Source organism: Danio aesculapii, chromosome 25 (genome assembly GCF_903798145.1).
Source record: "Danio aesculapii chromosome 25, fDanAes4.1, whole genome shotgun sequence".
Lineage (NCBI taxonomy): Eukaryota > Metazoa > Chordata > Actinopteri > Cypriniformes > Danionidae > Danio > Danio aesculapii.
Window position 1 is genome coordinate 8,509,872 of NC_079459.1, and position 25,783 is coordinate 8,535,654.

Sequence of the window (25,783 nt, forward strand, 5' to 3'; positions counted from 1 at the left end):
TCATTTATTTTTATTTCTATTTTTTCATCAAAATGTCCCAGCAGCCTCTGCTACAACAAACTCTCCATCAACTGTGTCTTCAACCTTAGCTTCTTCAAGTGAGTTTTTTTAAAATTGATGGACTATTGTGTGAACATCTTTATGGGTAAATGATAATAATAGGGCCAATTTAACTAGAGGTGGTGAAATTCTACGGTGTCTGGTATTACAGTTGTGTAAACGTTCTCCTCAGATTTAACATTATGAATCATTTTAATAGTGCATAAATTTATTTTCAAAAATATTTCAGCATCTTCAGCCAGAACAAGTTCTTCAACAACTGAGACTCAAACATCTGAACCTACAAGTAAGTAATATATTACTACAGGTGTCTTCGGCTGTTAATGTAAATAAAAATTATAAGGCAAAGCAATGTGAGATTATTTAGATAGTACATTTCAAACACATTGGTAATTCAATGTGAATTACATAAACAAGAATAAAGAAACAAGAAGTTAAAAAGGATTCAAATAATCATTATGTAAGGTATTGCAATCACCTTCTAAATAGCAAATAAAAGTGTATTTAAAAGTGCAGTAGGTGATCTGCCAGAATGCTAGCATTAGTATAATAGCTTATAATAATTTTACGACCCTCCCCTGCCATCCAAAGCCACGCCTCCTTAAGTCATGAACTCGCGAACATGCACTGATTAGATATAACACTAGATCATGTCATTCACCAGTTAGAAAACTCTATGGAGACACACACTTTATCAAGCGTAGTTGTTGACAGGCCAGCGAGTGCAGGATTATATTTCACCAAAACTGTGTCACATGCTGTCACTGTTCAAAAATGTGTCAACAAATGTGTGATATAAATCAAACTTCACCTCATTAAAGCTGGTCAGGCAGAAGACCACATTTACTTATGTTTTGTTATTGAACTAAATAAAAATTAGATCAGAAAAAAGCAGTGCTAAAAACAGAAATATCTTGTCATCTTTTACATCACACTTATGTTTACGTTACCAAGACAACGAGTGACTTTTCATTTTCAATTGTGCTCGCTGATCCACGTACATCGCTGTTTTCATCTCCTTTTTCACTTGAACAACTAAACGAAAGCTTATGTCTATTTACCAGACAATATAATCGATGTAAAAGGTACTCCGTGAACTTGAAAATAGCCAATTTTTTGGCGGATGTTTTAAGTGGCTGAACAACACCAGTCTACATAATCTTTGCATGGCTAAAATAGTTTTAAAACATACCTGTCTAAAAGAAATACTTCAGCCATGGTGTCATCCTTCAAATCGTTGTTTTGAACTGCATAACATCATTGCCCTCCAACGTGCAAAAGTAATTCCGATATTGATTCAGGTTTAGAAAAGTTTTGATTCTGCATTTTGGCAGAAGCCCCTTTCTGAAACAATCTTTCTTTTCATGCATGCAAGGCCATGTTGGTCTTCCAGAAAGAAGTTCAGGTTGATGCAGAGTTTGCAGGATGATGTCGCTCGCTCTCTGTCAGCGGTAGATGCGTGCTTCACGTGTACGCGGCAGTGGCATCTGTCTGCTCAAAGAGGCTGTGCAGAAATTCAAATTTAAATTTGTTGACACAGTTTGAAATTCCTGTCGTAATGGAGTTATTTGTCAGTCTGACAATTTTTAATTGGATGAACATTTTTAGTTATATGCTTTATCGAGAATATAAAAATATATATAAATACATTTAGATAATTTACTTTAATCATTACTACTGGAATGTGAAGAGACTTTCAACCAGCACAACAAAAAATGTTTTTGAAGACAATTGCCTACTGCACCTTTAATACTAAGAACAATCCATTATGTTTAAAGTTAAAGTCTAATGTTTGTATTATAAATGTGTAAGAAAGTTTCTTTGCAATGCATAACCTTACTGTATTTATTGTATGTTTTTGTAAGCATGTGAGCAAATATTTAGAAAATTGAGTTTCTATTTCTTCTTCAAATGTCTCAGCAGCCTCTGCCACAACAAACACTCCTTCAACTGAAACTTCCACAACTACTTCAAGTGAGTATTTTATTTGTGGACTATAGTGTGAACATTTTAGCTAATATATTATATATATATATATATATATATATATATATATATATATATATATATATATATATATATATATATATATATATATATATATTTTACTTTATCACTTCATGATTAATCTCAAATCTTCTTTTCCTTAATGCATCTTAATATTTCAGTACCACCTGCCAGTACAAGCTCTTCTACAACTGAATTTCAAACAACAGCAGCTACAAGTAAGCAACATATATTCAGTTGTTTAAGTGTTATTTCAGGTTATCTTTACCATTTTAGAGTACAAATACAACAAGTATCAGGCCTATGAAATGCCATGATATTGCAACCCACACCATCACTGATCCACCCCATGCTTCACTCTATGCATGCAACAGTCTGGGTGGTACGCTTCTTTTGGGGCTTCTCCACACCGTAACTCTCCTGGATGTGTGAAAGACAGTGAAGGTGGACTTATCATAAAACAATACATCTTTCACATTGTCCACAGCTCAAGATTTTCACTGCTGGCACCATTGAAACCAATGTTGTCATTGGCATAATTGTCCAAAGGTTTGGCTAGAGTAGCAATATATATGTCCAGTTGTCTAAACACTATTTCAGGAATGTTTTACCATTTTGCTGTGAATATAAAGATAATTGTAATTACTTCAGGTATTTCTAATCAATTCCTGTGTATACTGTTTGTATAATTTCTGTTGTTTTGGTTACTGTTGTAACCCTCGTTCCAAGGAGGGAAAACTGAGTAATGTTGGAAAGACATTATGGGGAATCGTCAGATGACCAATCACTCTGAAATGTAAGAAAAAGGGCCAATGAATGCCTATGAATTAGCAGGTTAAGCTCATCACAGGTATGGCTGCTTATAATGAAGGAGAGTAAGCCAGGCTTTAAGCCAGGTCAAGTATGGCTAGCATTCAGCTGGTGATTCAGCCACTGTGGCAGTGAGACATAATGTCTCAGTTCCCTCCTTCAGGGAACAAAGATTACAACAGTAGCTCAGGGAACGACAGCTGATACATTTGGTACCGCTGCTGGATAGCTGGAGGACCAACGTTGTGCTGCAAACTAGTTGCAGATGGGATCCCTAGCTCTCCACCAGTGAAGGAACAGTCCCCCCTTCTATAAATGGCCTGTCTCAGGGATGTTTTGCCGTTTATTTTGTTGTGCACTAAGGTGGGAGCATCAACTTCCTGTACTCGGGGTACTCAAAGGTGAATACTTTAAGTGAGAAGCAACTGATGTGGGGACCACCGACCGCTGAGCGGTCTTCTGAGACTGCCAGTAGAGAATGCTCTATTTGCCTTTTCACAAATGAAAACTGCTGTGCAAAGTCCCCAATATTGTCACTGAACAGGCCAGCCTGTGATATGGGGGTGTCAAGAATGAGAAGCTTGTCTATTTCTCACATATCAACCAGAGTAAGTCAATGGTGGCCATCCTAGGACATGAGCGGCATGCTTAGAGAGCATAGTCAGTTTGCTTTGCAGAGGTCACACATGACACTTGGTAAGTGGCCATACTCATGCAGCTCAACCAGGTTGTGGTATATGACCATGGCATGCAGGGTCAGGGCTTCAGCAGTGTAGGCTCTAGCCATGAGGAATGCAGAGAAGCTACATGCTTTGGACAGGGAGCTTCAGCTTACACGAATTGTCTGCTATCTGTGGACAAGGTTGCCCATAATTGTGATCTCTGGAGGATGGCGTCAAACCCCAGACTGCCCTGCCATCGAGAAAGGTGAGGGCGAAGAGCATAAAGACCAGGCTAAAAAGTACCCTCCATGCCTGTACAAGCTCTCAATGCACCTCTGGGTGGAAGGGGATGTGGGCCCGTGAGGGATTTACTCCACTTTTCTTTGCCCCACGAAGCAATCAATCTAATAGGTCTGGCTGCTGAGCTAGAGGCTCACCCACAACCTAACCACAGAAGCAACCTGGGAAAGTATAGCTATCATGTTCCGATTGATGGCCCTAAGCCACGGCCCTGGAAGGCAGTGGACCCAGGTCTGCTCAGACCATGATAACTCTCCCTCTGATGCCATGATGGATGTCAGTGGACCAGAGTCATCAGATGAGAATGCGGCCGTATGAACCGGCACAATCATCTAAAGCCTGAATGGCGTGTACTTTTAAGGAGTGGGAGGTCTCGGGCAGATAGCCCCCACTGCAATCCTCCAATCTCCCAAATCTGTTTACTGCATTGCGAAAAGCAGCTGAAGATTTTGCCATTTTTTTTCCAGCGCAAACTACAATCTAAGCACACCAACCAATATTCCCCCTCAGATTAAGCATGAGCTGCTCACGAGCACTGAGTCCACATGCTGGACCCTCAGACATGAGATGCAGTGACCATGATCATTATCCAGTGACAGGAAACCATTGCATCCAAAAACAGCACAGATGGTATGTCTTTAAAAAGACTTGTTTGCCAACGGTGCTGATCTCTTAGAGAAAGCTGCTCTTAGCTGCCAGTGAAGTGCTCAGGGACAGGTGAGAGGACATAACTGACATAGCTTGCATTACTAATTTTGTTGTATAAATTGTGTATATTGTGCAAAATTTTTATTTTTTCACTTCATCGAAATGTTTCAGCAGCCTCTGCCACAACATCTAACTCCAACACTTTATCAACTGAACCTCAAACATTCACAACTCTTTCAAGTGAGTATTTTTTTATTCATAGGCTATTGTGTTAACATATATTTCTTAAGTACATAATGTCATGGTACCCTTTGCTAAATTATGTTTCTTACATTTTTTTAATCTAAACATTTCAGCATCTCTTGCCAGTACAAGCTCTTCTACAACTGAGACTCAAACAGCAGCACCTATAGGTAAGTAATGTATAATGTTTTGGGGAAAAACAGTGCTTGGTCAAATTCACCTTTGTTTTTTCTTTTTTGTCAAATGAGCAGCCTTTTCATTTGAAGAATGTACAGTATTTATAAAGTTTATAGTTGAAGTCATTGCATTCTATTATGTCTTGCTGCACAGATTTTATGGAAAGAAAAAAGTCCCTTTAAGCATTCTGTACTACCCAAAATTAACTTTACATTTTTTCAATGCATCGATATTTCAGCATCTCCTGTCAGTACAAACTCTTCTACAACTGAGACTCAAACAGCAGAATCTACAAGTAGGTGTTATTTATATACAGTTGCCTGAACCATTGTGGTTAATGTCTTTTATAATAATCAGTAGTTTGGGTGTTTCAAACCACCTGCTGAGCATTACGCATCGGTTTCTGCAATGATAGAAAAAAAGCGTTGAAAGCAATTCTATCTAATGTTTATATTAAAATGTGTACATATTTATATAACTTTTCGTGCAGTGCAGAATTTCATTGTATGCAAACTTGTTTCTGTAAACGTGATCACATACGGAAATCAAATCTAATTGTCAATTCTTTTTTTTATTTTTATCTCTATTTTTTTTATCAAAATGTCCCAGCAGCCTCTGCCACAACAAACTCTCCATTAACGGTGTCTTCAACATCAGCTCCTTCCAGTGAGTTTTTTTTAATTGATGGACTATTGTGTAAACATCTTTATGGGGAAATAATAATTGTAGGGCCAACTTAATTAAGGTGTTGGAATTCTAGTTATTATTTTTTTTAATGGTGTATAAAGTTATTTTCAAAAATATTTCAGCATCACCTGCTAGTACAAGCTCTTCTACAACTGAGACTCAAACATCTGAACCTACAAGTAAGTAACATATATGTACAGGTGTCTTTGGTAGTTAATGTTAATTATAATAATCTTTAGGTATTCCAAATCCTAAACATGAAACAAGTCTTTAATAATAAGAAAAATCCATTATGTTTTAAGTTTTAATGTTTGTATTATAAATATGTATAAGAACGTTTCTTTGCAATCCATAACCTTACTGTATTTATTGTATGTTTATGTAAGCATGCCATCAAATATTAATAAAATTGTGTTTATATTTCTTCATCAAAATGTCTCAGCAGCCTCTGCCATGACAAATACTCCTTCAACTGAGACTCAAACAACCACAACTCTTTCAAGTGAGTATTTTCAGTAATAGGAAGGATTTCTGTAAATGTACAGTATATTAAAATATCTAAATCAAATATCTATATCAGTAAAATAAGCCAAATTGGCAATTATTTGTTTATTTATCATTCTTTTGTCTAGTGAATCAGACTACTGCATATAAAACAACTTTATTATCAGGTTGTTCTTGTGTTTTTTTATATATGACAACACAAATAAGTGAATAAGTACCTCCTTTATTCCTTTATTTTTGTGCAAATGCATAACATACAGAAGAGAGCGACTAATATGAAAGAGACTTAAATACTGTCAATCTGTATGTCATAGTTTGTAAATGAGTTTATGACTACCTGTATTCAAGTGCTGAAAAATGCAGAAAAATGTATGTCTCTGATCAATCAATCAATCAATCAATCATGCAATTATCAGTCAATTTCATATATTGCCATATTAAGTTCTATTAGTCAAGCTGTATATTTAAAAAGTTTAAAGTTATAAAGTCATATTCCATTAACAGTACGCAATGTCATGGTACTTTTTGGTAAATTGTTTCTATTTTTTTTATCTAAATGTTTCAGCATCTCCTGCCAGCTCTTCTACAACTCAGTCTCAAACAGCAGCACTTATAAGTAAGTAACATTTACCGTTATCTGAACACTTTGTAAGGAAACCTTTTCAGTTTGACTATTTTACATTTATCAAAGCCCAAGTATTTTGTGCTAATGATGTATTGTAACATACAGTGCATCTGGAAAGTATTTATAGCGCTTCACTTTTTCCAAACTTTTTTTGTAACAGCCTTATTCCAAAATGGATTAAATTCATTTATTTTCTCAAAATTCTACACACAATACCCCATAATGACAACATGAATTATTTTTTTTTAAATTGTTGCAAAAAAAAAAAACTAAAAAAAAAAAAAAAAAAAAATCACATGTACATCAGTATTCACAGCCTTTGTTGTAAAGCTCTAAATTAAGCTCAGGTACATTCTGTTTCCAATGATCATTCTTGAGATGTTTCAGCAGCTTAATTGGAGTTCACCTGTGGTAAATTCAGTTGATTGGACATGATTTGAAAAGGCATACACCTGTCTATATAAGGTTGCAGGGGTGACAGTGCATGTCAAAGCACAAACCAAGCATGAAGACAAAGAAATTGTCTGTAAACCTCCGGGGCAGGATTGTCTTGAGGCACAAGGCTGGGGAAGGCTCTGAAAGTTCCAATGAGCACAGTGGCCTCCATCATCCGTAAGTGGAAGATGTTTGGAACCACCAGGATTCTTTCTAGAGCTGGCCGACCATCTAAGCTGAGTGATCGGGGAAGAAGGGCCTTAGTCAGGGAGGGGATCAATAACCCGATGGTCACTCTGTTTGAGCTTCAGCGTTCTTCTGTGGAAAAAAGAGAACCTTACAGAAGGACAACCATCTGTGCAATCCAGCAATCAGGGCTGTATGGTATAGTGGCCAGACGGAAGCCACTCCCTGCCTGGAATTTGCCAAAAGGCATCTGAAGGACTTTCAGACCATAAGAAACTAAATTCTCTGGTCTGATGAGAGTAAAATTGATCACTTTGGAGTGAATGCCAGGCGTTACGTTTGGAGAAAACCAGGCACCGCTCATCACCAGGCTGGTGGTGGTGGCAGCATCATGCTGTGGGGATGTTTTTAAGCAGCAGGAACTGGAAGATTAGTCAGTATAGAGGGGAAAATGAATGCAGCAATATACAGAGAGATCCTAAATGAAAATCTGCTTTTGAGTGCTCTTGACCTCAAACTGGGGCGATGGTTCATCTTCCAGCGAGACAATGACCCAAAGCAAACTGCCAAAATATCAATGGAGTGGCTTCACAACAACTCGGTGAATGTCTGAGTGGCCCAGCCAGAGCCCAGACCTAAATCCTCTTGTACATCTCTGGAGAGATCTGAAAATGGCTGTACACCATCGCTTCCCATCCATCCTGATAAAGTATGAGAGGTACTGTACTGAGACAACTGAGACAGGTATGCCAAGTTTGTGGCATCATATTCAAAAAGACTTGAGGCTGTAATTGCTGCCAAATGTGCATCAACAAAGTATTGAGCAAAGGTGAGTGAATACTTATGTACATGTGATTTTTCAGGTTTTTTTATTTTTAATAAATGTGCAACAATTAAAAAAAATATTTTTTTACATTGTCATTATGGGGTATTGTGTGTAGAATTTTGAGGAAAGAAATTAATTTAATTCATTTTGAAATAAGGCCGTAACATAAAAAAATTGTGGAAAAAGTGAAGCTATATGAATACTTTCCAGATGTACTGACTGTACATTTGATTCACTAAAGCAAGTATTACACAAACTAACATTATCAAAAAAGTTGACCCCTCTGATCGTCAATGTATAATTCGCACACTGATTGTGGCCCAAAAATGTGTGGTAATATATTACAATATCTATTTTTTTATTTGCTATAAAAAAGGTCAGCCAAATTTACCTTTATTTTTAATGCATGTAAATATTTCAGCATCTCCTGCCAATACAGGCACTTCCACAACTGAGTCTCAAATAGCAGAATTGACACGTATGTAAACTGTTCAAGGTTTAAACTGTATCATCAATTCCCAATTTATTTGTACACAAAAATTTTATTGTAAGCATTTACTATATTACGTAAATTGTGTTTCTGTTTCTACCTTTAATATTTCAGCATCCCCTGCCAATTCAAGTACTTCTCAAACAGCAGGACCTACAAGTAAGCAATGCTGTATTGTATGTAGTTGCTTAAACACTTTGTTAGAAACTATTTTACTGCTGTTGTTTATTGTAATAATCAATACTACATGTATTTCAAATCACCTCATATCATGCGTCAGCTCCTGCAGTAATATTAACAGTGTGTACTGTTTACAGTTCTTAAGTGATGTTTGTTAGAAATGAGTTTGTTGATATTTTTTGCAGTTGCATATTTCATTGTATGATAAAAATGTTTCTGTAAGAATGTGAACAAATATTAATAAAAGTGTCATTCTGTGTCTTCATTGATCAAAAATTCCCAACAGCCACAACAAACTATCCGTCATCTCAAACACCAACTTCTTCAAGTGAGCTTTTTTTACACAACTTAATTTATAATTAACTAGAGGTGTGGAAAGTGTTTGTCACAATAGAGTCACAATGTCAGATTTTCCAGAACCAAAACTTCATTCCGTACATGTGAATAAACATCTACCCTTTACAGCTCTTGCAGTTATCACATTCGCAGCACTTTGTTTTATTGTTTTTAATAAATCGAAATATTTCAGCCAGTACAAGCTCTTCCACAACTGAATCTGAAACAGCAGCACCTACAAGTAAATGATGTATATGCAGAGTTCCTAAACATAATTATTATGGTTCTGCTATTTTACTGTTGATGTATATTGTAATAATCATTGCCAATATTAAGGGCGTTTTGATTCTGTTTCTTCATTCATCAAAATTTCCCAGCAGCCATTGCAACTACTCACTCTCCATCAACTGTGTCTTCAACATCAGCTCCATCAAGTGAGTTTTTTTATTCATGGACTATTGCATGAACAATTTAAATGGGAAATGGCAGTTAGAAGTTGCAGCATAGTTAAAGCTGTTGGAATCCTACTGTGTTTATATTAGGACAGTAATGTTATCATATTTTTGTTAGGGTTCTACTTTTTTTGCTTTTAGAACAAGACCAAGTAGAACATTTATAAACAAATATATTCTTAAATGTCATCGATAACCGTATATTGTGACACATCTAAATAAACTTAGTGACATTTCAGGTTTTAAAGGTCACACTTATCACTGTTGTCACACTGTAAAATATTATATGATCGATTAGTCATGACAACATACGTTTTAGTTCATTGTCACTTATTAAACTAAGTTATACACGTTCTGGCTTAATTTTAGAAGTTACGCAAGATGTTTTAAGTCAGTTTAATTTAAGTTCAAATGACTCAGGTTCATTTGATTCAGCTTAAAAATGTAAGCCAACAAGTATTTTTTTACAGTGCAGTATATCTCAACATTCCTTACTGTACAGAATCTCTTCATCGCCCTCTTCCTCGTTCTGCTCTAAATAGTGTGACCATCAGTATATTGTAGACACTGCATAGACTACTTTGGAGGATAATTCCAAACATGTTCCTGTGCTCAGGCCCAGAGACAGACAGTATATCAGTACTAGGTGGCGCTGTGGCCACATACACACTATACAGTTTTAAGAGGTGATAGCCGCATTTGAACTTAGAACATTTATTGGCCGGTATGGGCCCTATGAGAACATTTGATGGTATGGTGGGGTGGTTTTTTTTTTTGGAGGGGGCGTAATGGCATATGTCTAAGCCCACACGGAATCTGCACATGCAAATTTCCGCAGATTTTTAGCCCATCATTAATTCTGTTTATTGACTTGAGTAAATGTGTGTAAATATATATTTATTCAGTTTTGAAATTACAGTAATATTATTGACTAGTATGAAAATGTCCATTTGATTTATGTACAATGCAGTTTGTAGGGTAATATTTTCTGTCTTTTAGTGCATATATTATATGAGAGACTTGCTTTGTTTAAAGCAATAAAGTGAATCTAATTGGATTTGCATTTTAAACATTAGATAAAATTTTTAAAGATTTTATTTTATTTCACATATTAAGGTTTTAGTTATGATACTTCAAAAATAATTCTGCAGAAATCTGCAGATTTTTGCCATAATTCTCAGCAGAAATAGCAACAAATATCTGCAGATTCCGTCTGGCCCTACATATGTCATGAAAGAATTTGAAGACCGGGGGAGTGGGGAAGGGACGGCTGTCATGGACACAAGTGGTAATAGTAACTCTGGGGGCCCCAAAATGGCGTGTGCCATTAGAATCATCCTTGTCCGGGTTGGAGGTATGGGGGTGGGGGTGGTTGGGTCGTGTTCTTACAGTATGTCATGGATGGAAGTGAAGACCGGGGGAGGGGGGAGGGATGGCTGTTGTAGACGAAAGTGGTTATTAGTAACTTTGGAGGCCGCAAAATGGCATGGGCCCTTAGAATCGTTTTCGTCCTGGTTGGTGGTATGATGGGATGGGGGGGTGAGGTGGCTTATGTTGTGGATGAAAGTGGTCTACAACAGCCACCCCTCCCACGGTCTTCAAAGTGGTTTGGCCCTCTTATAGTAACTCTGGGCACCCCAATACGCTGTGGGCCTTTAGAATCATCCTCATCCGAGTTGGTGTTATGGTGGGGTGGGGGATGGGGTGTTTAGGCAGGTGTCAGTCGGTAAGGGGGGAGGGGTGGCTGTCATAGAAGAAAGTGGTTAGGCGCCCTAATAGTGACTCTGGGGGGCCCAAAATGGCATGGGCCCTTAGAATCGTCTCTAGGGGCACTCATGGTTCTGTGTGTTAAAAACAATAATGACTCCTGAGTGTCAAGCATCTACACCGTCAATATTATGAACAATGTTTATCATTTAAATTCTTTTTTTTTATATTATTGTTTTGTAATCAGATTTCTTGCAATTTAGAATTTCACTGTGTACAAATATGGTTTTAAGCATTTACTATAATACTTAAATGATGTCTGTTTCTACCTCTAAATGTTTCAGTGTCCTCTGCCAGTGCAAGCACTTCTGAGTCTCAAACATCAGGACCTACAAGTAAGCAATGCTGTATTGTATGTAGTTGGTAAACATTTTGTTAGAAACATTTGAACATTTTGCTGTTGTTGTATATTGTAATAATCAGTACTACATGCATTTCAAATAACCTTCTGTCATGTGTTCGGTAATATTAACAGTGTGTACCGTTTACAACTCTTATGTGATGTTTGTTAGAAATTTGTGTAATAACATTTATTGCAATTCAGAATTTCATTGTATGACAAAAATGTTACTGTATGAATGTCGACAAATATTAATAAAAGTGTCTTCTGTCTCTTCATTGATCAAAAATTCCCAACAGCCACAACAAACTATCCTTCATCTCAAACACCAACTTCAAGTGAGCATTTTAATTGGACTATTATGGAAACAAACAAACAAAAAAATTTAGTAATTAATAAGGTGTCACAATGTTTGTCACAATTCAGTCACAATATCTGGTATTCCACTACACTGATATAATGTTCTCAAAAAGCAAACACTACAATAATGTCACTGTATTCATCGTCATTGTTGCAGAATGTGTGTTTACTCAAGTAGTAGTCATATTCCATGAACATTTCTTTCAGTACAGAATTCCATGGCATAAAACAGAAAACAAACAAACAAAGAAACTAAAAAATAACCATTTCTTATTTTACTTATTTTGTTTTTAAATGAACCTAAATATTCCAGCACCCCCTGAAAGTACAAACTCTTCTACAGCTGAGTCTCAAACTGCAGCACCCACATGTCAATAATATATATGCAGAGTTTCTAAACATATTTATTATCATTTTACAGTTGATGTATATTGTAGAAATCAGTGCAAATATTATGATAATTGTAATTCTTTTTCTTCATTCATCAAAATTTCCTAGCAGCCAATGCAACGGCAACCTCTACTTCTACTGCGTCTCCAACATCAACTCCAACAAGTAAGTTTTTTATTCATGGACTATTGTGTGAACATTTAAATTGAAAAATGATAATTATATGTATAGCTAAATTTGAAGTGTTGGATTTATATTATGTTTGTATTATGATTGTCATGATAACATGTATTGTAAGGGTTCTACTCATTTTTAGAATAAGAAAAAGTAGGACAAACAGAAAAAAATTATATCTATTTGTCTTTAAATATTCACAAAAGTATATTGTGACATCCATAAATCTCAACAACCATATTTAATTTTTAGAATATATATATCAGAAAAAACTAATGAAATAAGGAAGTCGTAACAAGTGACTGGTAAGATACATTATCCAGTGGGCTGACTTTTGTTTGGAAATGGCACATCCCTTCTGCCAACCTAGTGGCGTAACCACAGCTGTGGAAGCCATATGTCTCATAACCCTCAGAAAAAAATTACAGTGATATCACATTCTTCCTGCTGAGCAATATTGAGCACTGACTTGGCATGTTGGGTGGTAAGATGTGCTGTCACGGTAACCAAGTTTAGCTCCATGTTCTCGATGTTCTGCATAGGGGTGACCCTTCTATTTTTTTGGCTGTCCCAAAGGCCCAACTAGCTAAGGTGCTGAAACACCATGTCCCTGCACATCAGAGGTCACCAATCTTGATTCTGGAGGACTGGTGGCCTTGTAGAGTTTAGCTACAACTTGCCTCAACACACCTATTTGGAAGTTTCAAGGAAACCTAATAATACCGTTAATAGATTGTCTAGGATTTGACTAAGGTTGGAGTTAAACTCTGCAGGACACCAGCCACCAGGAACACATTTGGTGAGCCCTGCTGTACATCATCAATTGATCCCAAGACTGTGGTAGAATAGGCCAGTCACTGAAATAATTGAGCATGCAAATGCCCACCTGCCAATGAGGAGATAGCACACTCTCTTTGACCATGGTAAAGACTCATGGGACAGGGACAGCTCAAAATGGAGGACCTGTACTGCTATGCCAACAGTCAAATGCAAACCAAAGGAACAGTTTATGTGGCAGCAGGATTGAAAAATGAAAATATGTGTACTTTTGGTCAATGGCTGTAAATATATTCTGAGGACAAATGGATCAAAGGTATGTGCTTCTGTGTGAGCATTTTGATTGGTATCTTGTGCAAAAAATTAAAAGTGTGGAAATCCAGGATTGATCATAACCCACCACTTGGGTATAAAAAAAAATACAGCTAGTAAAACCTGCATTTCAAATTGGCTAAAGGGCATGGCTCAATTGCATCCTTCATACAGAGGACAGCAATCTACTTATACAAGAGATGGGCATCTGTGAAGCCATGGAGGTGCACTACATGCCCCCAGAACTTGGTAGGCCATGTGGAGACCTGAATTGCAGAGCTGAGTCGGATCATCTGAAAAAGCCATTGAGGATGTCAGAGCCCATCTAAGAGGCATAAATGGAATGATTGCTGACATACGCACACCTGTCTTGGGTGGCAGCACATCCTGAAGATAGTTTGAAAGTGCTGTATAGTAATCCAGGTTTCCAAAATCCCACAACAAGGCTAGAACCATGAGAGTAAGAAGCCTGTCCTCTGGTGGAAAACTCCTGGTCATTGGCAAAGTAATTTCCCATGGGTGCGGGCAGAGAAACGGCACGTTTCTCGCTAGTAACCCTTAAGGGTTCACACCCAGAAATATGGAAAACTTCTCTTATTTTGAGAATGTGGGTGCTGTCAGCTGTGAGGCCAGTGGTGGTAAGGTAGTTTGTAACTGGCCCTTTACTGAGGAAAGAGCATCCATCCTCTGGGTGGCCTGTCTCAGGGATGCTTCATTGTCCATTTGCCAGCCTCAGCAGTGCCCTGGGATAGGGGTATTTGCTTCTTGCAGCAAGCCCAACATAAAATGTGCAATGTAGAGTTCTCCTGCTGTGAGGGAGGTGAAAGAGCCCACATATCTGCCAGGTTCAGCTAGAGGTGGTGTTCCTGAATCACTTTAGTAGCCAACATTCTTCCCAGATATAATAAGTGCTTAGTCGGTAGCCAAGTTTGGATCATAATGATCACTGTGCATAATCTTTGGGAAGGGACCTCGCTCATGCAGCTGCACCATTGCTTGCTTTATGAAAAGCCAGGTAAGTGGCCATACAGTAGCATGCAGGGTGGAAGCAGTCTTCCAAACGTTTTGGACAGGAGATATGATCTATCCTGCCCCAGAATGATGTCTTGCAGGCAAAAACTCAACAAAATTGCTTTCACCACCTTGGGGATTACAACATAACCCTGGGTCTTTCCACCATCAAGAATGATGAGAGTGGAAGAGCTCAAAGACAGGGCAGAGAAAGAAGCCCACAATGCCTGTGTGAGCTCTTTGTGCACCCCCAGGTGGAATTGGTAAAATAACTCTCAACCCCCCCCCCCATCCATTCTTCATAGCCCCCATGTAGCACCTATCAAGTTGGCCATTCTCTCGAACTCAGCACCCTAATCTGAAGTCTGGATGGAATGGGCTGCAAGTGAGTGAGAGGACCACAGGGTGTTTTTGCCAGTGGGTTAGCTTGCACTGTGATCTTCAGTGTTCATTGAAGTATGGGAAACAACTGATGTAGACCCACACTGTTAAGGTAGCAAGTTACAATCTAAGGACCCTTACAGGCATGCACTTGCAATGAGGACATGAACTGCAAGAGAGCACTATATGATCACGTGCTGTATCCCAAAACATGTAATGCAGTGACTGTTGCTGTCATCCTGGTCAGAAACCACTGCATCCAGAAATGCAGGGCTGGTAAGCCATATTGAAAAAACAAATCTAACCAATCCTTATCTCTTTTAGAGGTTTGTTTTGCTCTTTTAGGATGCCTCTTTGGAAATCTCAGTGAAGTCCCCAGGGACATCTTGAAACCCAGTGGCTGCCAGCTGATTGCATCTTGATGCCACAAAAATGTGTCAAATTTTTTATATGATATATTTATATAATAACATTTCTTGCTATTCAGAATTTCATTGTATGCAAAAAAAAAGTACTTTGAGCATATACCATAAAACTTAATTGATGTATCTGTTTCTACCATTAAATATTTCAGCATCCCCTGCCAGTACTTCTGAAACATCAGGACCTACAAGTAGGCAGTGCTTTACATTATGTAGTTGTTTAAACACTTTATTAGAAACATTTTACAAGTTTACTGCAAATGTTTATTTTAATAATCGTACTTTCATATATTTAAAATCATCTCCCCTCATGCATCAGCACCTTAAGTAATAGGAACAATGTTTACTGCTAACACCACTTATGTGATATTTATTATACAATTTTGTAATAATATTCTTGTTATTCAGAATTTCGTTGTTTGGACACCAAACATTTCTGTAAACCTGCTAACAAATAAGTGTCATTATAAGTGTCTAATTTGATCAAATATTCCCAGCAGCCACTGCCACAGCAAACTCTCCATCATCAAGTGAGCATTTTAATTGGACAAATAATTTAATTGTTGAAAGTGTGTATCAATAGTCACAAAATCAGATTTGTTGCTACAATGCTTTCCTTTTGATTCATTTAAAACAATATACACACAACAAGAAATATTTGTTTTACAGTTCTTGCAGTTTCATTGCATTTGCAGCATTTTTATTTAAATGTACATCATTTACAGTAGTAGTTATATTCCATAAACATTTAATGGAGTATCATACAGCAAGAACATATAATTTTAACAATTAATGTTCAAATTGTGTTTCTATTTTTTAACATCTAACTATTCCAGCACCAGCTGCCAGTACAAGCTCCTCTACGACTGAGTCTCAAACAACAACATCTACAAGTAAATAATGAATATGCAGTTTCTAAACATTTTTGTGTAGTTTTGCTATTGTACTGTTGAAGTATATTGTTTTAATCAGTGCAAATACTAAAGAAACCGTGATTTTATTTCTTCTTTCATCAAAATGTCCCAGCAGCCATTGCAACAACACACTCCACATCAACTGTGTCTCAAACATCAGCTCCTACAAGTGAGTTTTTTTTTTTAATTCATGAACAATTTTATAAACATTTGAATTGAAAATGATAATTATAGGCCTATCTTAATTAGTGTTGGAATTCTGCAATATGTATTATAAATATATTAACTTAACTCCTTATGTAATATAATTAAATAGGTTTCTGCATAATATGCATTCTCTTTCAAATATATTTCAAGGCTTATAGCCTATATTGTTTTTATGTTGGGCTCTGCTAAACAGACCAACAAGAGAATTCATAACTATTATTAACTATTATTCCTTTTCATTTAACAAATGTCTCATTAAAGAGCCCATATTATAATTATAAAAGGTCATATTTTGGTTTTGGGGGTCTCCAACAACAGGCACGCAAGGTCAAAAAACACTTTCATTGTCTTATAATATGCATTTATTTTTACCTGATTATCCCAACGACTCCCGTGTGATTTGTTCAGTGATTCATTTGTTCCCAAACCACTCCTTTACGTGATGCTAATCTGTGGTGATTGGTCCGATGACCCAGTCTGTTGTGATTGGTCCACTGGGTTCAGTGCAAGACGAAGAGAAACGCCCACCATGGTTATAGTGAGAGCAGAGTACAGTATATGTGTGAGCCCAATGCATTAATGCAGTGCAGTTAAACACCAGCATATTCCTCTATTCTTAACAATAATCCCAAGTAATAACAACGTCACACACATGGGGCCCGTTTCAGAAAGGAGGTTAAGTGAAAACTCTGAGTATTTTAGCCCTGAAATGAGAGAAACTCTGGGTTTTCCATTTCAAAATGGCAGGTTTGTTAAACTCGAGAAAGCAGGGTAAGTCAAGCCTGTTTCTGAAAGAGAGGGTAACTTTAACTTAGAGTCAGTTACTATGGTAACTTTGTGAACCTAACCTGGTCAGGAGCAGGTTTTATCCGTTTCTGTCGGTCTCCTCCCCTTTTTTTAAGACAAAGCGGTATTACGTTTCCACCCACCTATTTTAATGCTCATTTTGGATATGCGCATAAAAACGATTGATGGAAACATCAAGATGCGCATAACTTTTGAAAAAAATTTATAAAAAACACAAATTCCAATATGTGCATTAAAAAAAGATTTGTTAAGAGATCATATGATGATGAAAATGTGTGTAAATGGACAAACCAGCAGGCTAAGCACACTGTAACACATCTTAAATGTTGTTATGGTCATTCATTCTAAAACACCTTAACCATTTCAGTAATAATGTTATTATACTATTAATGACCTCCAGAGCGTCTGGAGAGTGTCAAGAGTGCTGTTCTCCGCATCTTATGACTTCAAACACCCTCACACGTTCACTGTGTCAGCATTGTCTTCTGAGGCGCAAGTACATTTATTAAATAAAGAAAAGATTGACGCAGCTTCTTCTAACACAGTAAATTCTGTTTTTACTGTTGATATTTGGCGCCAGTTAATCAGGAAGTCACGATTTGGTTCTCCTTGACTCGTTGGAAACGCTGCTTTATTCGCACATTTTTTATGCGTTATTCCAGTTTTGCACATAAACTTAATTAACATATTTGTATGGAAACATAGCTATTGCCTACATTTCAGTCACACAAAGAACAAAGTCACGTACAAGAATGGCTTGTCCTTTTTTAATAAATAATTCGCTTAAATTCACTGACCTTCGACAGGGACATGTACTGTTACTAGATTAATGGGATTATTAAAACTATTTTTTAGTTCTGCTTACATTCTAAATGTCAAATCAACCTCTATCACTTGATCAAAAAGGCAGACACACAAGTGCACTTTTAAATCTATTAAAACTGATCAATGTGAATAAAAGTGGGAGTGTGTGTAAAAATTTTATAAACGTCACACATAACATTACTTATTTTATTATGCTTAAATATTTAAATACTTTAGATGTAAAATTACGCATTAACTTGAGCAGCTGTTTTCCCACGCTAACTGATGCAGTTGTGTTGCTTTTTTAAATATATGCTCATATTTGCTCTAACTTTGCATGAGCACATCAAGTTCAGCTGGAGAAAGAAATGGTGATCTCTTTTTGAAGATTAGATTAGATTAGATTCAACTTTATTGTCATTACACATGTACAAGTACAAGGCAACGAAATGCAGTTTCGGTCTAACCAGCAGTGCAATAGCAGCAAGTGCAGGATACAGGTATAAGTTATAAAGTGCAGTTATGGATAAACTATGGTGATATTTACAGATGGATGTACTATCAACATTATATACAAGTTGTATTAGCTATGAACAGATTTACAATAAATGAATATATGTACAGGATGCTATTAATAATCAGGAGTGGCAGATAGATAAACATAATTACAAATGTCCATGTGCAGTGGGTGTGTGCATAATTACAAATGTTCATGTGCAGTGGGTATGTACAGTTCAAATAAGTGAATCAGTGCAATGTAGTGCAATGAATATGTGCAAACTTTTAATGTGCAAATGTTAAATAGTGCAGTGATTTTGAGGAGTACAAGTTAGAGGAGTGTGGGGGGTGTATTGGGGGGGGCAAAAGAGTCAGTGAGGGGCAGAGTTCAAAAGGAAGACAGCTCTGGGGAAAAAGCTGTTCTTCAGTCTGCTGGTTTTTGTCCGGGGGAGCCTGAAGCGCCTGCCGGAAGGCAGGAGAGAAAACAGTCTGTGAGCAGGGTGAGAGGTGTCCTTAAGAATACTGCGTGCTCGGCGCAGACAGTGTTTCTTCTGGATGTCCTCAATGGCTGGCAGTGTTGTCCCTGTGATGCGTTGGGCAGTTTTCACCACCCGCTGCAGTGCCTTACGCTCAGCAACAGAGCAGCTTCCATACCAGACTGTGACGCAGTTGGTCAGGATGCTTTCTATTGTGCAGCGGTAGAAGTTCACCAAGACGGCTGATGAAAGCTGGTTTTTCTTTAGTTGCCTCAAGAAGAATAGGCACTGGTGAGCCTTCTTGACCAGGCTGGAGGTGTTGGTGGTCCAGGAAAGGTCCTTTGAGATGTGGGTCCCCAGGAACTTGAAGGATGAGACAGGCTCAACGGCCATCCCATTAATGTGGATGGGATCATGCGAGCCTGTTCGTCCCTTCCTGAAGTCCACGATGAGCTCCTTGGTCTTATTGGTGTTAAGGAGCAGATTATTGTCGGTGCACCAAGTGGCCAGATGCTGTATCTCCTCCCTGTAGGCAGTCTCATCATTATTGCTGATTAGACCAATCACTGTGGTGTCATCTGCAAATTTGATGATGGTGTTGGATCTGTTCACGGGCCTACAGTCGATGGTAAAAAGGGAGTAGAGGAAGGGGCTCAGCACGCAGCCCTGTGGTACACCAGTGTTGAGTGTGACGGTGGTGGAGCAGATGTGGCCTGATCTAACATTCTGAGGTCTGTTAGTCAGAAAGTCCATAACCCAGTTGCAGAGAGACGCGTTGATATCCAGGTCTCTGAGTTTGATCAGTAACTTAGAGGGTTTGACAGTGTTTTTTTTTTTTTTTTTTTTTTATTTATTTTTTTTATCAAAGCTCATCATTTGTGCATTTGTTTAGTGCAATTTGTTACTATATTTTAGACCAGCGCCACCCTAATTTTCAAATTTTTAGCCACGTTGTTTAAAAAGTATTTGCGCTACTTTGTGGACTTATGGGTGTGCTGGTCTATAAAAGATTTATGTTAATGCACATTGTTGATGAGTTGCTATTTGGAGAAACTGAAATAGACCGCAACATTGAGTAACTAAAATCTGGTCTAAAGTTCACCGCAGACTGCATTAGTTATGCGCCTATGCAGGTTCAATTGCTTAACTTTGCGTACACACCGAAAGCGGTGAGAGCGTCCAAGGTCTCTCTGGCCGCCCTGACAACAACGCTCTCTGCCTTCAGCTCCGGCAGCGAGAGCATCAAAATTCGCTACATTGATCTCGTATTTAAAGGGGCCGTTGCAGCATATCAGTTACATTCCTGCATAAAACATGCTTTCTAGCGTGAAAATGTTGCACACTTCTTAAATTCATTTAACAATAGAAGATCAAGTTGCATGTGGTGTGGCTTTGCTCCACCTAATTATCCAATATGTGTCCATATGTCTGAAATATCCTGAAGCAGCAATACTGTTTTGTACTGTCGCATGAGATTCCCGCTTTTTTTAAAGATAAATATATAATGTTAAAACATTAAAGCACATTAGTAACTTATTTAATGCATGTTCCGGCGACCGAAATAATCAAACCTTTGGGAACAACTGTGGTCAGAACCAAAGTTCACAGGTCTGTGTTCTCTGAACTCCTCTCAAGCAGTGGACTTCTTCATTCTGATTGCTTGCCGCCGAACCGCATCATAGCTCATTACAATAAAGTTGACTTGATTTCACACACCAGCGAAGATGCACCACGCTACTCCTCGCCGCCGGCTCTCAATGAAAATGAATGACTTCCGGCTACTTTGATGCTCTCGCCGCTTTCAGTGTGAATGTACGGTAATACACACAGGATGTACAGGAATACACAAATATTTTTACATATAAAACATAAATAAAAAAAATAAAGGATTAAAATGTTACAAAATTATCATTTACTACATAGACATATGCATCACCATATGGGGCATAAGAATAGGATGTGTGTGATATAACTCAGTTTCTTGACCACACTTTGTTATTATCATTCATTTATTAGTTTACTGGAAATTAGAACTGAATTAAGAAATAGTTTTGAAACAAATCTTTGCGAGGTGGTTCATTCTGCTGTGGCGACCCCTGATTAATAAAGGGACTAAAGCGAAAATAAATTTATCAATGAAATCTTTGCACTTAACAAACGAAACTAAATATGTTGGCTAATGCATGTCTTCAGTGGAGTGCGTACAACACCGTTTCCTTACTCCACGAAAATGTAAAGGAGTAAAGTAAAGAGTAAAAGTAAAAAGGAAGAGAAAGTAAAGAGGTCGAATGAAGGAGGCTAGATTCGAACATGCTCTTAATGCTATTCCGCCACAGGCTTTAGACTTTGCACCTAGATCGTTAAAATAGAGCCCAGTGACTTTATTTGTAACTTGTATTTTCATTGTATGCAAAAATGTTATTCTGTTTTTTTAATAATCAAAATTTTGACAGACTCTCAGTCAACTGTGTCTCAAACTACAACATCTCCTTTAAGTGAGTATTTTTATTCATGAACTATTTTGTACAGATTTTAATAATAAAACAAGGTACCTTATATAAAATTGTCTACATGTCAAGTATAAACTTTGTTCATGTCAATAAATGATCTCTACAGCATTTTAATTTAAAAACTATTTTATTTACATAGTTTATAGTTAAAGACATAATCCATTAACATTTATTCAGTACAGAATTTGATTCTGTGATTGTTTCTTCATTTATCAAAATGTCCCAGCAGCCGCTGCTACAACAAACTCTACTTCAACTGAGACTCCAACATCAACTCCTTCAAGTGAGTCTTTTTCCATACCCTATTGTGCATTTCAATTAGAAAATTATAATTAGAGGTCAAAGTTAATTTGATGAAGGTGAATCAATTAATAATAAAGTAGTATTGTTAAAAAAATTTAGAGAAAAAATATTTTTATTCTTACTATTAATATTTTATGTATAATTACTGCTTTATTATTAATTAAAATATTTATTTATTTATTTTTATTTATTATTTATGCATTTTTTCATTTATTTAATTATTATTTTAATTATATTATTAATACTTTTTATTTTATGGCATCTTTATTTATGTATTACCAATTTTAATGTTTTTATCATTATTATTATTATTATTATTATTATTATTATTATTATTATTATTATTATTTAATTTATTCTTTCCTTTCTGTTTGGGGATGGGCTGGTGGGATGGCAAGTGGGATGTAAAATATTTGCTGTGTACACATGATTGTTATATAATGTGTAAGCTATAGTAATACACAAACTGAAAAATTAATAAATATTTTGTTGAAAAAAAAAGTTACAATCTTATTTAGTTAATGTTTTTTTTTTTTTTTTTTTTTTGGAAAACACTCAGCAGATTGGTTTCTACACTGTGTAGCAATTTTGTAATTGCAGTTTTGACTACCTGCATATTTTGAGAATACTTTGATTGTTGAATGTGATTGTTACTCCCATGATTTACTGAGCTGTGTGTTTATAGGGCAAAACTAAGCACCAGAAGATGGACTAAAAAACCTAGTTTACTGTAGTTGTTGTGTGTGTGTATGTGTGTGTGTGCGTGTGTGTGTGTGTGTGTGTGTGTGTATTCTGTGTGTGTGTGTGTGTGTTGCAACTCTGGAATCCTCCGTCTTTGAGTCAAGTGCTTCAACACATACACTACCTGACAAAAGTGTTGTCATCAATCCCAGTTGTAAGAGCAACAAAAAATAACTTGACTTTTAGTTGATCGTTAGGAAAAGTAGCAGAAGGTAGATTTGTCAGATAATTCATCTGAATCATCACAAATATTGCAAAAGATCTATTGGAACCCGCATGGACTCAAGATTCTCACAGATATCAGTCAAGTTTGGTGGAGGAAAAATCATGGTGTGGCGTGCGAGAGAACGGCAACATCAACAGCCTGAGGTATCAAGACATTTGTGCTACACATTACATTACAAACCAGAGGGGGCAAATTCTTATGCAGGATAACGCTCCTTCTCAGACTTTACGAACTTTGAGGTGGAGGCTGAAAGCAAAGAAGGTCAAGGTGCTCCAGGATTGGCCTGACCAGTCACCAGACATGTACATTATTGAGCATGTCTGGGGTAAGATGAAGTCATTGAAGATAAATCCAAAGAATTTTGATGAGCTCTGGGAGTCCTGCAAGAACACTTTATTTGCCATTCCAGATGACTTTATTAATAAGTTATGTGAGTCATTGCAGAGATGTATGGATGCAGTACTCCAAGCTCACGGGAGTCATACAAAATAGTAATTCTTTTTCCACTGCACCATGCCTTTATATTCTATACTGTACATTATTTTTGTTAAGTGAGAAGACTTTTGTCTAAGCAAGACACTGTCCTAATTAAATAATAAAAAAAATCAAGACATGATCATATTTTATTTTGGTAAAATAAGCGTAATCTAGAGGCCTTTGCCTTTCATATAAGTCACTTCTGATACCAAATGATCAACTAGAAGTCAAGTTATTATTTGTTGTTCCTAAAACTTGAAAAGGCAACAAGACTTGTCAGGTGGTGTAGACCTCAGACAATTGTTTTTCTGTCATTAAAGATTTATAAACTGGTAAAGATTTTTTTTTTAATTTTCACACAGTATTTTTCATTCAGAAATAACTGTATTCACAGTTTATAGTTAGTTTTATCGTATTTGTTGTAATTTCTTGAAGTTGATAACTTCATTGCACGATAAATGTATTTTTGTGCATTCCAATATTGTTTCTATTTATTACTAAATATATTTCAGCCTCCTTGACAGTTCTTCTATGTGTTTTCTGTATTATATTGTACTGTTTACAATTTTGGTTTTTATTGATATGCAGAATTTTATTGTATAAATGTCAAGTAGTATTTCAAAAATTATGATTTCTATTTTTCTTTTATCAAAATGTCCCAGCCGCCTCTGCCACAACAAACACTCCTTCAACTGAGACTCCAACATCAGCTCCTTCAAGTGAGTTTTTTATTCATGGGCTATTATGTAAAGATTTTAATTGAAAATAATAATTAGATGTCCAAATGAATTACAGTTTGGACACTAAATGAGTGTATATAAAAATATATAGGGGTGTCATGGTGGTGCCGTGGGTAGCACGATCACCACACAGCAAGAGGGTCACTGGTTCTAGCCCCAGCTGGGTCAGTTGGCATTTCTGTGTGGAGTTTGCATGTTTGCGTGGCTTTCCTCCGGGTGCTCTTGTTTCCCCCACAGTCCAAAGACATGTGCTATAGGTGAATTGAATAGGCTAAATTGGTAGTGTATGTATGACCGTTGCGTAAAACATATGCTGGATAAGTTGGCGGTTCATTCCGCCGTGGTGACCCCTGATTAATAAAGGGACTAAGCCGAAAAGAAAATGAATGAATAAATTTAAATAAATGAATAAAAATACATACATAGATATAAATAAATACATTCAAATGAAATAAAATACAAAACTGTACCTTTTAACGTACAAATGACCATGGTGGGAGTTGGCCCAATCTTGACCAGTTTTTGCAACAAACTATATTCACACTGTTTACAGTTACTGTTTACACTATTTACAGTAATATAATATTCTTTTCACAATATTTGCTGTATGGAATTTACTGCTTTTGAATAAATAATGTTTAGTATTAAATATACTTAACATTATTTTACAATTCCTTATACTGTACATCTAAATATTTCAGCATCCCATGTCATCAGCCGATCAGTAGATGTTCCTCAAACAACAACAACAACTACAAGTAAGGGATGGAAACAGTGTTTTACACAGTGAACTATTTTTTGGGAAAATGTTTTATGAAATATTTTTTCTGCAATGCCAAAATCCATTGAATAAAAAAGAAATGTTTTGTAAGCATATCAGGAAATATTAAGAAAATTGTTCTCCTTTCTTCATTCATCAAAATGTAGATGCCACAACAAACTCTTCTTCAACTGTGTCTCCAACATCAGCTCCATCAAGTGAGTTTTATTGTTCTTGGACTAATTTTCATTGAAAAAAAATATTATAATTTTATTAACAAGTTATTCGAGTTGCTGAATCATTGTTGTGTTCATACTATCAGCCCTATCATACAATAAGGTGCAAGACGTGTATGGCACAATTTGTTGCTATTTTCAGACCATGGTAACAGCAATTTTCATGAGCATGATGCATAAGAATAGGACGTGTGTTTAGATATAAGTTTTTTGACCACTTTTTTCGTTATTATTGTTTATTCATTCGTTTGCTAGAAACTAGAACTGAATTTAGAAATAGTTTTGAAACAAATCTTTGCTCTTAGCAAACTAAATTAAATATGTAGGCTAATGGATGTCTTCAGTGGAGTGCGTACAACACCGTTTCCTTATCCACGAAAATAAAAGTGTAAAGTAAAGAGTAGAGGCTGAATGGAGGAGGCTTGTTCTTTATCCTCGCTGCAGATGGTCTGTTTAACTGTTTTCTCGCTAGTCAAGCATTCAGGTTTTCCGTTTACAAAGTCCGCCATGTAAATAGCAAAT

At 36.6% G+C, this 25,783-nt stretch overlaps 2 protein-coding genes across 2 annotated transcripts in view; both read left to right on the forward strand.

Moving 5' to 3' along the window:
- Positions 1 to 141: 141 nt before the first annotated feature.
- Positions 142 to 14,077, forward strand: LOC130218997 (uncharacterized). Its single transcript, XM_056451272.1, has 18 exons — positions 142 to 145; positions 290 to 346; positions 1,981 to 2,034; positions 2,229 to 2,285; positions 4,659 to 4,727; positions 4,844 to 4,900; positions 5,146 to 5,202; positions 5,517 to 5,573; positions 5,717 to 5,773; positions 6,037 to 6,096; positions 6,664 to 6,714; positions 8,592 to 8,648; positions 8,775 to 8,819; positions 9,127 to 9,168; positions 9,557 to 9,610; positions 11,680 to 11,730; positions 12,035 to 12,073; positions 13,923 to 14,077. Exons 1-18 carry the CDS (start codon positions 142 to 144, stop codon positions 14,075 to 14,077), a joined length of 1,023 nt encoding a protein of 340 aa, XP_056307247.1.
- Positions 14,078 to 14,957: 880 nt separating this feature from the next.
- LOC130219594 (mucin-2-like) overlaps positions 14,958 to 25,783 on the forward strand; it is a 68,754-nt gene continuing 57,928 nt past the window's right edge. The window contains exons 1-9 of the mRNA XM_056452027.1: positions 14,958 to 15,753; positions 16,060 to 16,092; positions 16,399 to 16,455; positions 16,589 to 16,645; positions 21,722 to 21,763; positions 22,005 to 22,061; positions 24,188 to 24,244; positions 24,967 to 25,023; positions 25,193 to 25,243. Coding sequence (XP_056308002.1) covers positions 15,684 to 15,753; positions 16,060 to 16,092; positions 16,399 to 16,455; positions 16,589 to 16,645; positions 21,722 to 21,763; positions 22,005 to 22,061; positions 24,188 to 24,244; positions 24,967 to 25,023; positions 25,193 to 25,243 — 481 coding nt within the window. The 5' untranslated portion in view covers positions 14,958 to 15,683. The remainder of the gene's footprint in view (positions 15,754 to 16,059; positions 16,093 to 16,398; positions 16,456 to 16,588; positions 16,646 to 21,721; positions 21,764 to 22,004; positions 22,062 to 24,187; positions 24,245 to 24,966; positions 25,024 to 25,192; positions 25,244 to 25,783) is intronic.

Coding starts and splice junctions, on each gene's coding strand:
- LOC130218997 (XM_056451272.1), top strand. Junction 4,901..5,145: donor TCAAACAGCAGCACCTATAG/GTAAGTAATGTA, acceptor TCGATATTTCAG/CATCTCCTGTCAGTACAAAC. Junction 9,169..9,556: donor TCAAACACCAACTTCTTCAA/GTGAGCTTTTTT, acceptor ATTTCCCAGCAG/CCATTGCAACTACTCACTCT.